Source organism: Pinus tabuliformis, chromosome 4_1 (genome assembly GCF_031772625.1).
Source record: "Pinus tabuliformis cultivar Carrire ecotype Pingquan chromosome 4_1, CPIR1, whole genome shotgun sequence".
NCBI lineage: Eukaryota > Viridiplantae > Streptophyta > Pinopsida > Pinales > Pinaceae > Pinus > Pinus tabuliformis.
In genome coordinates, this window is record NC_142303.1 from 564069808 (window position 1) to 564083242 (window position 13435).

Genomic DNA, 13435 nt, shown 5'->3' on the forward strand with positions numbered 1-13435 from the left:
GTATGCCTTTGTGTTTCTAACATAAAAAAACCTATTATCAATATGAACCAGAGATGTATTAAGCTTCAAGTACTTAAAAGTTTTGTTTTTCTTTTGGTGCTTAATAGATTTAGGGTTAACATTCATCTATGCTTTTTTATCTCTTAGTTCTTAATAGATCTAAGATTAAAAACCTTATATTAGAATCCATAATACCATAATTCTTTAAAGGCCTTTACTAGTATAGAAACTAACAGCAAATCAAGAAACATTAAATGTAATTTTTTTTTGAAAAGAAATTGAGTATTACCTAGACCCCAACACCAATAGATTCTAGCTGCAATGAAATCCTCATCTCATAAAAGGAAGTTGATTCAGGATTTGCAAATATTTTCCCACTAAAGGACTTTTCTATGACATTTTTCGAAATAGAACCATACCCTATATGCTCTGAAAAACAGTCCTGTACAATATCACCAGAAGAATATTTTTGTCTTTGCATTGTCCAACTAAGCATTTTCAAAACTGTTTCAGAGTTTTCAATACAAGTTGCACCATTTCTTGAGAAAAACATGTAAGTGCCAAAAGGCCTTTATGGGACTTTTCACATCTGATTCCATTAGAAAATCAAGGACAATATTGAAAAGTTTCCTACAAGCTTCTTGAATAGAAGAATATTTCACTTTGCCTTGCCAGTAAGGAAAGATAGTAGACAAAGCCCCAACAATTAATTCAAATGGTGCAAGGAGCATCTGAGGAACAATATCATGCTTGGAAACCACATGACAAAAGTTGCCAGCATATTTCTCTCGACCAACAACTTTAACAAGACTTTCATCTCCCACTAAAGGGAAACCAAATGTGATACAAAAGGGAGAGATTTGTCTTAACCTCTTTTCAAGTACCCATAGTGTGCCCAAGGTTGCAATTTCCCCTCCTAAGGAAATGACCCAAAAATATAATGGGTTTAATATTCCTTTTTGTCGAGTTTGTATACATCTACAACTGATCGATCATAGAATAATACATGAACAAGATGTTACTTTCATATGAAATTTCAAAAAAATCATCTCTGATAAATGAAGCAGCAAACCCTCCTTTTATGAAACTAAGGTCACTTTGTCCTAATAGCTACAGTAGATAAATCAATTTACCTTTGTTTTAAAAAAAAATTTCTCCAAAATATGCAAGAACAACTTAAGAGCTCCCTGATGTACAAGGGTTTGTTGATCATCATTACCCTTGAGGCAATCAGAGAAGACCTTGTTGTCAGTTTGTATATTGCCATCTCCATATTTTCTACCTTTGACAATGAAGTCTTCGATATTATGAAATGAAGGGAAGGAAACATATGCAAATCCTTCATACCCATTCAGAGTAAAAATCTTTGATTTGCTTGCCAGACGTGACTCTTCCCAAGCCTTCGACAATACTCCACATGAAAGAATGAAAGTTGCCATCTCCTGACCAACATTGAGCCTGCAACAATGTTTCTACTAATTAGCACCATATGGGCAACCAAGAATGGGTAATCTTTCTTGTTCCATCATAATTCCATCAAACCTAAAAGAAAATCTTTGTTTTAACGACTGCAAAAATCCAAAATTTCTCCCAAACCCACATTAACCTCACTACAAAATTTCAATTTTCATCCTGTAAACAACTATCTAGCCTACTAAAATTCATTCCTTAACCTACTAATCCATTCAAAATTGATACAGTTATTTCAAGTTCGACACACAATTATTTCAAATGTGAAGAAAACAACCATATCCTACAAAAAGAAGATGATTTTTCAAACTTAGAAAACAACCATATCTTGCAAAAAGAAGACTTAAAAACTTATACTTACAGTGGACTGTCTGGTTCCATGGTCCCCTATTGCTGCTTGATTTGCCTCGCAATGGTGGATTCCAGAGCTGAAATTTGCTTATAATGCAGAATGGTGGTTTGACTTTGACTTGGAAAACATAAGGGAGGCACCCAAGCAATTTCCCATATAAATAAAAAAGGAGTAAACTAGCAATTGCACCAAGAGGTGCAAAGGAACGTCGATAGGGGAGCGGGGAATGTAGAAGGAAATAATGAATTGAAATATATGGACAATGAAATACAAGAAGAATTTGAGTTTCTAAATCTCTTCTACAGAATGTAGCAGGTGGTTAAATTTAAGAAGAAAGTTACACTGACATAAATGTTCCAAAACAATGGGAATGGAAAAATAAATAGGCATAACTCTTCAAAATGTAGGCAACCTACTATTTTAATAACAAAGTATAATTTTGGCCACACGAGGTGAGTTGAGTCATTGAAAGTAAGGCACAACTATAACACCCATTAGGGTTCAAAGCCTGTTACATCATGTGTACATTTACCAAGAAAGTGGGTGGGGGTGGGGTCTGTTCACCCCCACAAGGAGATTTTTGTTCAATGAATGTCATCATGGTCATTAATTCTAGTCAGGAGGGCAGGGACTCAATCAGATTTGAACCTGCAACCTATATCCTTGCCATTGGAAACATGCCTTAGGTGGGTGTCTCAACCTAAAGAGGTAAGATCCTTAGAGTTAGATTGTCGTTTGGGGAAATGCATCACACAACATCACAAAGCCCTGAGTTGAAGACTTCCATCCTACATTTTTGGAGTTGCCAACCATTCCAATTCTTGGAAAACTACAAACGTGTCCCTGCATATTTGGGTGCAAAGTTCTTTGAAGGTTGTGGGAAATGTTATTAGCCATTTTTTCTCAATTTCATGAGAGAGAGTTTCATTATATTACTGAAACTTAGATCGAATTGGTTTTCATAAAGGTATTCCTCAAACAATCATTCTTGAGTATTAACACATACACTAGAAATGAAATCTGGAATATGAAAGCATCGCTTTCCAGGTCTACACAAAGTCACATCCAAACTCAACTTGAGAGTCGTTCTTGCCCAAAACTCTACAAAACTTTCCCATGACCACAACAACAACATAAGCAACATTTTTTACGACACTGTTAGCGAATCCTAGTGGGAAAATTCCTCCATAGGCATTGTCAATTAACACCTGGTGAGTTTCTTGCAAGAGATGCAGACAGGATCTGCCCAGATTCCTGTCAATGGCTGGACAGAGAAACACGACGATGGATTGTTGAGACCGCCCAAGACTCATGAGTTGTGCTGAATCCATTCGTGAAACGAGTCCTCAGTGAAAACTCAACTTGAGACTGGTGCTTGCCCAAAACTCTACAAAAATTGCCCGAAATGTGTTCCACGTGCCAGAATGTAATTTGCTCAAACGACGAAAATGAAGCTCTCAAGGAAACCATATGTCATAAAAAAACACCTGATAAGGAAGATGTGACGTCTTTTATTAATCCTTGAAGTCATCTAGTTTCTCAAAATACATTTCCATAATTCCCATAAACCTGTCATTAACCTTTGTTGGACCCGTCGAGTCTCTGACCACCAATGCCCCTGTTTATTTCAAAGACTCCATCACTTCATCGCAATAAACTCTTTAAATCCAAACTATACTCGAGTTTTCCATTTAGGTTACACACAGGCTCAATTGGGTCATGTTTGGAGTCAAACCCACATCCAAATCTACCTGTGGATTTCAAGTATGGCTCCAAATCAATCATAGGGGCCTCCATTTATCACTTTCTCAAACACCCAAAAATATTTAGTGGCTTTTACCATTTCCTTACAAAAACCCTAGTCCTTGGCTGGATTGTTGTATGCAAACAAAGTTTTCAAAACCTCTTATTCTTATTCCTTCTGGTCATTGTGGAGCCCTTTGTTCTAGTGACACTCTGGTTTTATTGAGATCTATTTCTTAGACCCGTTGGAGCTAGCATGTTTCGGTTTTATCTGGGTTTATAAAGAAGGGAAGTGGGCTATGAAATCTTCGCTTTTGTGTAAACTTAGAAAAAATGTAAATAGTATATATAAAATTACAAAAATCATATTAAATTTCAATTTTTAATATAAAAATAATATCTATTTATTTATTATAATAAATAAAGTTAAAATTAATTTAAATTATTATATTAATATTTTTATAGTTATTATTATAAATAAGTTAAAAATAATTTAAAGTGCTATATTCTTTTGTTTATGTTTTATTTTGATTTGGTTATATTTTAAAATCTTAGATATAAGAATGATATTTAATTTTATTTTTTCTTTCAAATTCTATTGTATTTTTTAAACACATAAATAAATTTCTACTTTTAAACTTCACAAAAATAACATAGTAATTATTACAAATTTTATAATTAATTTAGTGTTTTAGTTTAAAATTTATATAATTATTATTATTTTTTTTAAAATATTAAAAACACATTTATATTCATTTTATTTTAAAAATAATAAAAAAGTTTGCTATTAATTTAATTATTCAATTTCCACGTGATTTCAACATCTAATTAATGAATCCATTTTTTAATGGTGATTTTGACTATTTTCATATTCACTAGTTAAATATCTAATTATTCATCTTTTTCAATAATTTTTATATTCCTTGTTGTAGTAACAATACATGCAATCATATTAACTTCTTACTTTTACATAAAATTCCTAAACGCTACATATTACACTTGTTTTAATATCACATTTTTTCTTTTTGACAAACTCCTTTAAAATAAAAACTTAAATAATACACTTTTGAATCACATTTCTTTACTATTGCCTTATTTTTTTTTTAAATCTAGAATAAGGAAACGAGTTTCAAACAAAATGCCTTACACCATGTGTGTTTGATACCTTTGATTGTTAAAAATTTGTTATTCCAATCAGTAGCTTTGTGCTCACCAAATTTCTTTTTCAGATTTTGATGGTGTTCCCTCCTTCGTATGAAGACCCACACTTCAAACTCTTGGTCACACAAATTTTAAAATTCTGACATAGACTTGATGTTGTTTTTATCGGCATAGGGCAAGGCATATTTACTAGTTTATCGAGTCATTAATACATGGTGGCAGTATATGTTTAGTACTAGATAATGTATCTGTTTTGATCCAATGGTGGGTATATAATGCCCCACTTATTTATGGCTCAATAGACTTGGAAATATTGGTTGTCCCTACTCTTCCTTACAGCTAACTTTCGTTTTTGTTCAAAAATTCTCTCAGGACCCTTGCTTTTTCTTTGTGAGGGCATTTGAAATGTTGCTCTCTCTGGAGTCTTTGTGAGGGCATTTGAAATGTTGCTCTCTCTTGAGGAGTCTTACGCAGGCTCCAGTTTGATACCATGTTAAAGAATGAAAAAATGGAACAAAAAGTTCTCTTCTCAATCTTACTAAACATTTAAATAAAATTAATTTAGAAATATTAGTAATAAATAATTATACTAAAACTCAACTCATCTAAACTAAATTGAAACTCAAGTGCTTGAGACACTTGAATAAAAACTATTACACCTAACGAGTGGTTTAGTTGGAATTAAATTCTCCTAAACGGATGAGAAGAAAGTCCATCAAGCAATTTAAAGAGTACGAGTACCATGGTTTGGAGATTCCCACCATCCTCCATATAAAGTTGAACTGATATTGATAAGTGCATGTAGGGTGGAGATTATTTTGCTTTGGTTATCAAAAGTGAAGAAGATGGCTATACAGCTTGAGGTGAATGGCACATGTTTTGTTTGTTTCAGCGTGATTTCTATACCCCTGCATTTGAAGTTGAACGCACGAAACCGTCCGTTGATGTTCCTATCCTTTGTTTGTTATTTCAATGCGTGTCGACCATATTGTATACTACGCGCCGAGCTCACATAGTAAGCCAGTAGAGCGTGATGGGGTTGAATTAGTGAGAAGAACATAGGACCATATTGTATACTACGCGCCGAGCTCACATAGTAAGCCAGTAGAGCGTGATGATGGGGTTGAATTAGTGAGAAGAACATAGGATAAGGGAGGCCATATGATACGGCAGAGGATTTAGGAGCTTTCTTATGAATCGAATATGGCTTCCCCGTCTGCCCATCCACATCACTAATTATCTGAATGGCTATGTCCGCTCAACTTTACATATGGAATTTAGCTGTATACTACGCGCCGAGCTCACATAGTAAGCCAGTAGAGCGTGATGGGGTTGAATTAGTGAGAAGAACATAGGATAAGGGAGGCCATATGATACGGCAGAGGATTTAGGTACCGTAACTATCTTAGGTATAGGTTCAGGTTCATTTTGATTTGGAGCTTTCTTATGAATTGAATATGGCTTCCCCATCTGCCCATCCACATCACTAATGTCCGCTCAACTTTACATATGGAATCTAGCTATACACTCCTTCAATCATTAAAGGAGGAACCGACAAAATATCCGGGGGAACGAATGAAGATGGAATTTAATGGTTGGAATGGGATTATTTGTGCACTGAATTTGATTAGAAATGCAAACATGGTCAACATTTTTAGTTAAGAAAGTTCATCAGTTTGAAAATTCCTCGCCTTCTCCATATAAAGTTGAACTGATGTTTGATAGGCGCATGGAGGGTGGAGATTACTCTTTTGCTTTGGTTATCAAAAGTGAAGACGATGGCTATACAGCTGAGATGAATGGCAATGCATGTTTTGGCCGATGTTGCTACCCTTTGATTGTTATTTCAATGCGTGTCAAGTTTCTATACTGCGCGCCGAGCCGATGTTCCTTTTCTGTGTTTGTAATTTTATTTCAATGCGTGTTAAGTTACAGACCATATTATATACTGCGCGCCAAGCTCATTAGTAATCCGGTAGAGCGTTGTCCGTTTGAATTAATGAAAAGAACATGAGAGAGACGTGGGGATAAGAGAGGCCATGTCATTCCACCGGGGTATAGATTGTTTTTGATTCGGGGCATTTCTTGTTTCTTAGATAACAAAAAAATATTTTTGTAATTACATTTACATGGTTAATGGTACTGATCATGGCATTTACTGTTTCTTAGATAAATTTTCATGATGGCATGGTTTGGTTTATAATGATGTTGTGTTTTCTTTTAACTTTCTATTTAATATATAAATTATAATTTAATTAGAAATTAAATTATTTTATATATATAATTAGATTTTTTTTTATAAGTTTTGATAGAGGGTGATTAAGTATCTTGTTAATGAATTCTTAAAAGTTAAATCACTAATTGAATTCCTTTATTAAAGCATTATCTTTCTTTTTTTTCTTATTATTTTATTTATTTTAATATTTTTAAAATTACAAATGTTAAATATAAAGTTATATAATTTAATATTTATTTTAAATATAGAAATAATGAAATATTTAATTAATTATGAATTAATTTAAATAAAATATGATATATATTTAAACTTCTTGGTTCTACATCATTCATTTTGTATGTACAAGAATATAAACTTTTAATTATGATTTATAAATTAATTTTCATTAGATAGCACTTCTAATTTAGTGTGCCTTGGCATATACTTAGTGTTATATTACACACTCTTCTATTATTTTAATATTTTGTTTGGTAGAAACATTTTTAGATCCAATTTATTTTACTAGGGATTTGGCATGGGGCTTACTAGGGTGGAGTCATAAAACCAACCACTCTCAATAGAATTGGACTCACTTAGAGGTCAATAATCCATGAGTTGGGTGTCTTTTAAGACTGATATTGTCCCTTTTCTGTTACAAAATCCTTCATCATTTATAGTAAACCCTTTAATGCACCATTAAACATCTATCTCATATAGTGCCTTATCCATTGGGTTATGTAACTATAACAAAAGAAAATAACAAAATGGATTTGGAGAAATGCAAATTTTTAAAATGAAACCTTGATCTAATATATACAAACATATCCTTGGCCAAAACTTTGGAAGAGGGAGGGTAGGAGGAGAAGAGAAAAGGATCAAAGAGGAGGAAGGAGGGGGAGAAGAGAATTTCATGGGGAAGAAAAAGGAAGAAAAGGAGGAAGAGTAAAAAAGAAAAAGATGAAGAGGGACAAAGTGGATGAGGTAAGAAATAAAGAGGAAAAGGGAGAGAGCCAATGAACGAAAAGAGAGAAGAGGAGATGGCAGAAAAAGTGGAAGAGGGATAGGAGGGGAATGAGGGATAAGAGAGACTCAAAGCAATGAGAAGGGAGCTGAACAATAAGAGAGAGAGAAGGGGTGGAGAAAACTGGAATCTCAATCTCAATATAGTAGCATCAAATTTATCATCAATAATTTCAGTGAAAAATTAATAAATGCTATTATATTTTTATAATTATACTAATCATAATAATTTTTATAACAATTATATTAAAATTATATTATTATTATTATTATTATTATTATTATTATAATACTATTATAATGTTCAATAATTATAACTATTATAATAATTATTATTATTATCATTATTATTATTGTTATGTAGTGATAAGCATGGCTTGGGGTCATCATTGACTTTAAAGGAAATTAAGAAGTAAAATATTCTTAAGATTTGGGATTACCATGAACAATGAAACTAAGGTATTAACTTTATATAAATGCCTCTTGCTCTTTAAATCCCAAACAATTCATGCGGCAACAATTACAGGAGATTCTATAGTCACTCTAAGAGTATTATAATCAAATATATCCCCAAAAGTTTAGAGTTGGCTCACTTGGAACCCTCCTAGTGATTGTTGAAAAGGATCAATGTTGAAATTTTTGCAAATTAGTTTTGCATCTAACAAAATATGAAATAATCAACCTAGACGTGTACTTGATTAACATGGGAGGGTTTTGAAACTCGAAAATAAGTCCAAGATGGCCTCACTAAAAGTGAAATCGTTTGGAGCTTGAAAGAAGCAAAACAAGGATATATTCTCAATTATCCATGGGTTTGAGCTTCACATGTAACTAATATATCAACATAACACACTTATATCAATCCAATAAGTAGTATAGTGAAATCAAAAAGAGGAAAGAAAAAATACTCAAGTAAGGCCACATAATTCTATAAATAACAAAGCACATAATAGGACCCCTCTAAATGTCATGGAAATAAACTATAGAATCAAGTTAGGGGAGTGAGAAGATATGAAAAAGTTAAACTATGTAGTACATACCATTGCATACATCAAGCTATTGACTGCACTTGCATATGGAACACGAGACATGTCCTCTTCTTCTTCTTGTGTCTTGGGACATTGTTCGACAGATAACTTTACACCTACAGGAATAGGAAGCTTCACCGCTTTACTATCTTGCATATTAAACCTCTGCAATACTGTTTCGCCATACTTCCTCTGGTTTAACCAGAGCTTCCTCTTTGCCTGATCTCTTTTAATTTCCATGCTCAAAATATAGTTTGCAGCACCAAGATATTTCATCTCGAATTTGGAGGACAATTGGGTCTTCAAATCCTAGATAATTTCTTTTTCATTTCCAACCAGCAACGTATCATCCACATATAAGACCAGATAAATAACATGGTCACCAATTAATTTAAAATACACACAGTGATCTGCTTTGCTTCTAGTGAAGAAAAGTCCCCGTATAAATGTATCAAATTTCTGATACCACGTCCTTGGTGACTATTTTAACCCATACAAAGACTTCTTTAACTTGCATACCAGTTCTTTCTTACCCTTCACCGCAAAACCTTCAGGTTGCTTCATGTAGATCTCCTCTTCCAGATCCCCGTGAAGAAATGTTGTCTTCACATCCATCTATTCTACCTCAAAATCAAAAGCAACAATAACAAATAAAAGTAATCTAATAGAAGCTACCTTGGCAATTGGAGAAAAAATATCACCAAAATCAATTCCTGCACCTGGGAATAACCTTTTGCTACCAACCGAGCTTTGTATTTATCCACCTTTCCTTCTGCATTTGTCTTCTTCTTGAACACCCATTTTCTACCAATGGGTTTCCTTCCAGCCGGCAACTCCACTAGATCCCAAGCCTCGTTTTTGTGCAAAGATGCCATTCCATCAACCATGGCCTCTTTCCAGAGTTTTCCATCCTCTGAATCCATTGCTTCCTTCACAGTTCTGGGATCATCATCAACAACATATAAAGCAAAATTTGAATAGAAAGCAGATGGACTATACCTTTAGGGTTTCCTTCTTTCTCGATCTGATCTTCTCACACCTGGAGTTTGTGGCTCTTCATCTTCTGATTCCTCCTCTGCTATAGAGTCCGATTCTTTCTCCTTAAGTTCAAACTTTATCTTCTCAGGTTCCTTTGGTTGGACTTCATGTTTAATAACATATTTCACCTCTCTGAACACCACATCTCTCTTGTACACAACCTTCCTTAAAACTAGGTTCCAAAGCTTATAACCCTTTAAACCATCCTGATACCCAATAAAGATGCACTTTTCAGATTTACTATCCAACTTGGTTCTTTTCTCCTTTGGAACATGTACATATGCATCACATCCAAATACCCTCATATGTGAAAGAGAGGGTTTCTTACCAGTCCATACCTCTTGTGGATTCTTATCCTCCAACGCTAATGAAGGTGATCTGTTGACCAGGTAACATGATGTCTCCACCACCTCTGCCCAGAATTCCTATCCTAACCTAGCACCAATAAGCATGCTTCTTTCTCATTCCATCAATGTCTTGTTCATTCTTTCAGCAACACCATTTTACTCAGGTGTGTATGGAGTAGTCTTTTGTTGTGCTATACCACACTTCTTACAGAATTCTTCAAATTCCTTGCTGCAAAACTCTCCACCGTTATCTGACCTAAACACCTTTATCTTCTTCTCTATCTGGTTTTCCACCAGAGCCTTAAATTCTTTAAACCTGTCAAAGACTTCTAATTTCTTCTTAAGGAAATATATCCATGTATTCCTTAAGAATTCATCTATAAATGATACATAGTACACAGGCTTACCCAATGATGGAACCTTCACAGGTCCAAACACATCATTGTGCACAAGCTCTAATATATGTTTTTCCCTCTTACCACCAGAGGGGAAACTCTCCCGATTCTGCTTCGCATATACACAATTTTCACAGGAAATCAAAATCTAGAGAGCTATTACTCATAATTTCTACCATACCTTTACCATGAAGTATTCAAAGGCCCTTCTGTCCAATATGTCCAAGCCTTTGATGCGACAACATGGTCTTCTCTCCAGAGACCACTAGATTTTTTTCTCCACTTTCACGAACCATAGAACTGTTGCACCCATCAATAATAGTGCTACCTTGCAGCTTGTACAGAGTGATGAGCCTCATAAATGGGTAATTATATGGGCTCATTTTACCTGCTAACCTAGTCAAATCAACCATTCTCTTAGCTTATTGTATGATTTTCTGATTATATTTATGCTTATAGGGTGAGTTGAGTTAGTTATTATGCCATGTGGTCTAACATGTATTTAACGCAGATTATTGATGGATTTCGAGGTCAAAGTCAAAGATCTAGTGGTCAAACTGCAGCAATAACTTGAAGTAGACAGAGGAGAGGACTTATAGGAGGGAATCCCCCTCATTTATTTCTCCTCACTTCGAATTCCCCTTCATTTAGCTCGGAGTACAAGCAGCTGAATCATGCACTAGAAGGCATCCGAGCAAGTGGAAGATGATTGATAGTTATCTCTAGTTTTGGGAGCCAAGCCTCCCTAATTTTAAGGAAGTTGTTGGTAGCTTCAGATGTATAAGTAGAGAGGCCTAGGGCCTCACTAGGGTCGAATTTTTTGCTAGTGTAAACTCTGCTCAAATTTCGAGCTTACTATTTTGTAACAGTTTTATGTAATCTTGCTATTGTTTTATAATGAAGATGGAATCCTTTTTGAGCTAGCACTGAGTTACCTCAGAGGGCTGAAGCTCTTGGGTTAGGGCCCAATCCAAGTAGCCAAGCTTTTGTTTACTTTTATTTGTATGCTTTACTTCAGTTTGTAGATTAGTTTGTTGTTAGATGTATTTCTCATATGGTTAAGAATAGGTTTCTTTTGATGATTTAGTAACTTGCTTCCATTTGTGATTTTTGTAGCAAGTTAATCAGTGATTAGAGAAGATTCAAAAAGCTAGCAACAGTGCCTTGGCCTCTCTTCCTTCCTCTGGGACCATGATTGGAGGCAAAGACTCTCTTGCTGCCCCAAAAACACGGATTTTCCTCATTCCTAGGACTTCTAGTGTTTGCAGCTCTCTGGTAGGTTGATAGTCCAGTTTTGATTTTATTTAGATCTTATTTATCATGTTCACTTCCTGATTTTCAATATCCCTTTTTCATGCTTTCCTTTCTTACAACATTTCCCAGCATTTCCTTCTATACATCATAGTTTAGGCGATTTTAATGCAAAACTCTGTTTTTCCTAGGATGCACTCATTTCATTGGTTGCTTGATTTTCTTGGTTGACTGTCAGTTTCTATGTAGCAGATCTCTTCTAGAAGTAGGCCAGCTTACCAACAATCACACCCTCCATCTGATCCATGCCTTATAAGGTCTCCCAAACCTCACCTCAATTCTGCCCTAGTTTCCTCCATTTTTCATAGAACTTCTTCCTCTCTCCTTGAGCAAACCCAATCATCTTTCTCTCTCCTGGTGATTCATGGAAGACCTTAGGTACCCTAACACCTCATTCCAACCTTCATCCACCTTTTCCACCCACTCTCACACCCTCAAAACGGTGAAAATTGCTCTCGTCCTCCTCCTGTAGGCCTCCTGTAGTTTCCCTGTCTGTAGTTTTCCTGTGTCCTCCAGTAGTTTTTCCTGTAGGCTCTCTTTTGAAGGCTGAGTGTGGGAAAAGCCTCCAGAAGGCCACCTAAGACCTCCTAGGACCCATACACACAATCCTACATCCTCCCAAGCTCCAAAACTGCCCTCTAACACCACCTATTCGCTGCCACACTCACACACAATAAATTAGATGAATGTTAAATTCACATAAAACACAAAAAAAAATCCAAAAATATGTTTTTTGCTTATTTACTTCCAAAAATAGCATGGTTAGATGTTGTTTACTCCCTTGAGTAGGTAATGGCATTTATTTCATGGTTTTCATAGCGTTTCTGGCAAAAGTAGAATTAGCTTGTTAAGTAGGGTTTACTAGGTTTTGCTTTACATTCGAGTCTTTCTCCTTTCTGCAGTTAGAATAGCTTCTGTAGAGTAATATTTCTTTCCTTTCATCACACATAGAGCTTCTTTTCAAATCTATAGAAGTTGGCTTGAGCTCCTAGTGATCTCGCGCTAGCTGACCAAGTGACAACCTACAGTGAGAACTAGTACTTGTGCATATAGCACGACACTTCCAAGTTTGTTACGAACTACCAGGTTGATAAAAGTAAAGTTGGAAGCCCAGGAGTTGCAATATTCTTGCTTCTAGAAGACCAAGATAAGACCACTTTCACTTGTCCTTGGGGTATCTTTTCATACCAGGTCCTTCCTTTTGGTTTGTGCAACGCTCCAGCCACTTTCCAAAGAGCAGTATTGAGCATATTTTCTGAACTAGTTCATGATGCAGTAGAAATATACATGGATTATTTTACTCCTTATGGCTCTAACTTTTAGGAATATTTATCTAACCTAGGAAAAGTTCTAGA

The 13435-nt window shown here is 35.0% G+C and overlaps 1 protein-coding gene across 1 annotated transcript; it reads right to left on the reverse strand.

The window, feature by feature from the left end:
* Positions 1-572: 572 nt before the first annotated feature.
* LOC149177113 (uncharacterized) lies at positions 573-2004 on the reverse strand. The gene is made up of 2 exons (XM_089423293.1): positions 1832-2004; positions 573-1458 (listed from the first exon to the last, which is right to left on the reverse strand). Exons 1-2 carry the CDS (start codon positions 1849-1851, stop codon positions 1125-1127), a joined length of 354 nt encoding a protein of 117 aa, XP_089279419.1. The 5' UTR covers positions 1852-2004; the 3' UTR covers positions 573-1124.
* Positions 2005-13435: the final 11431 nt, after the last annotated feature.

Excerpts from the sequence above, each read along its gene's own strand:
- LOC149177113 (XM_089423293.1), bottom strand. The coding sequence starts at position 1,851 with ATGGAACCAGACAGTCCACT. Across the intron at positions 1,459-1,831 it reads ATGGAACCAGACAGTCCACT|GCTCAATGTTGGTCAGGAGA; the intron begins GTAAGTATAAGT and ends ACATTGTTGCAG.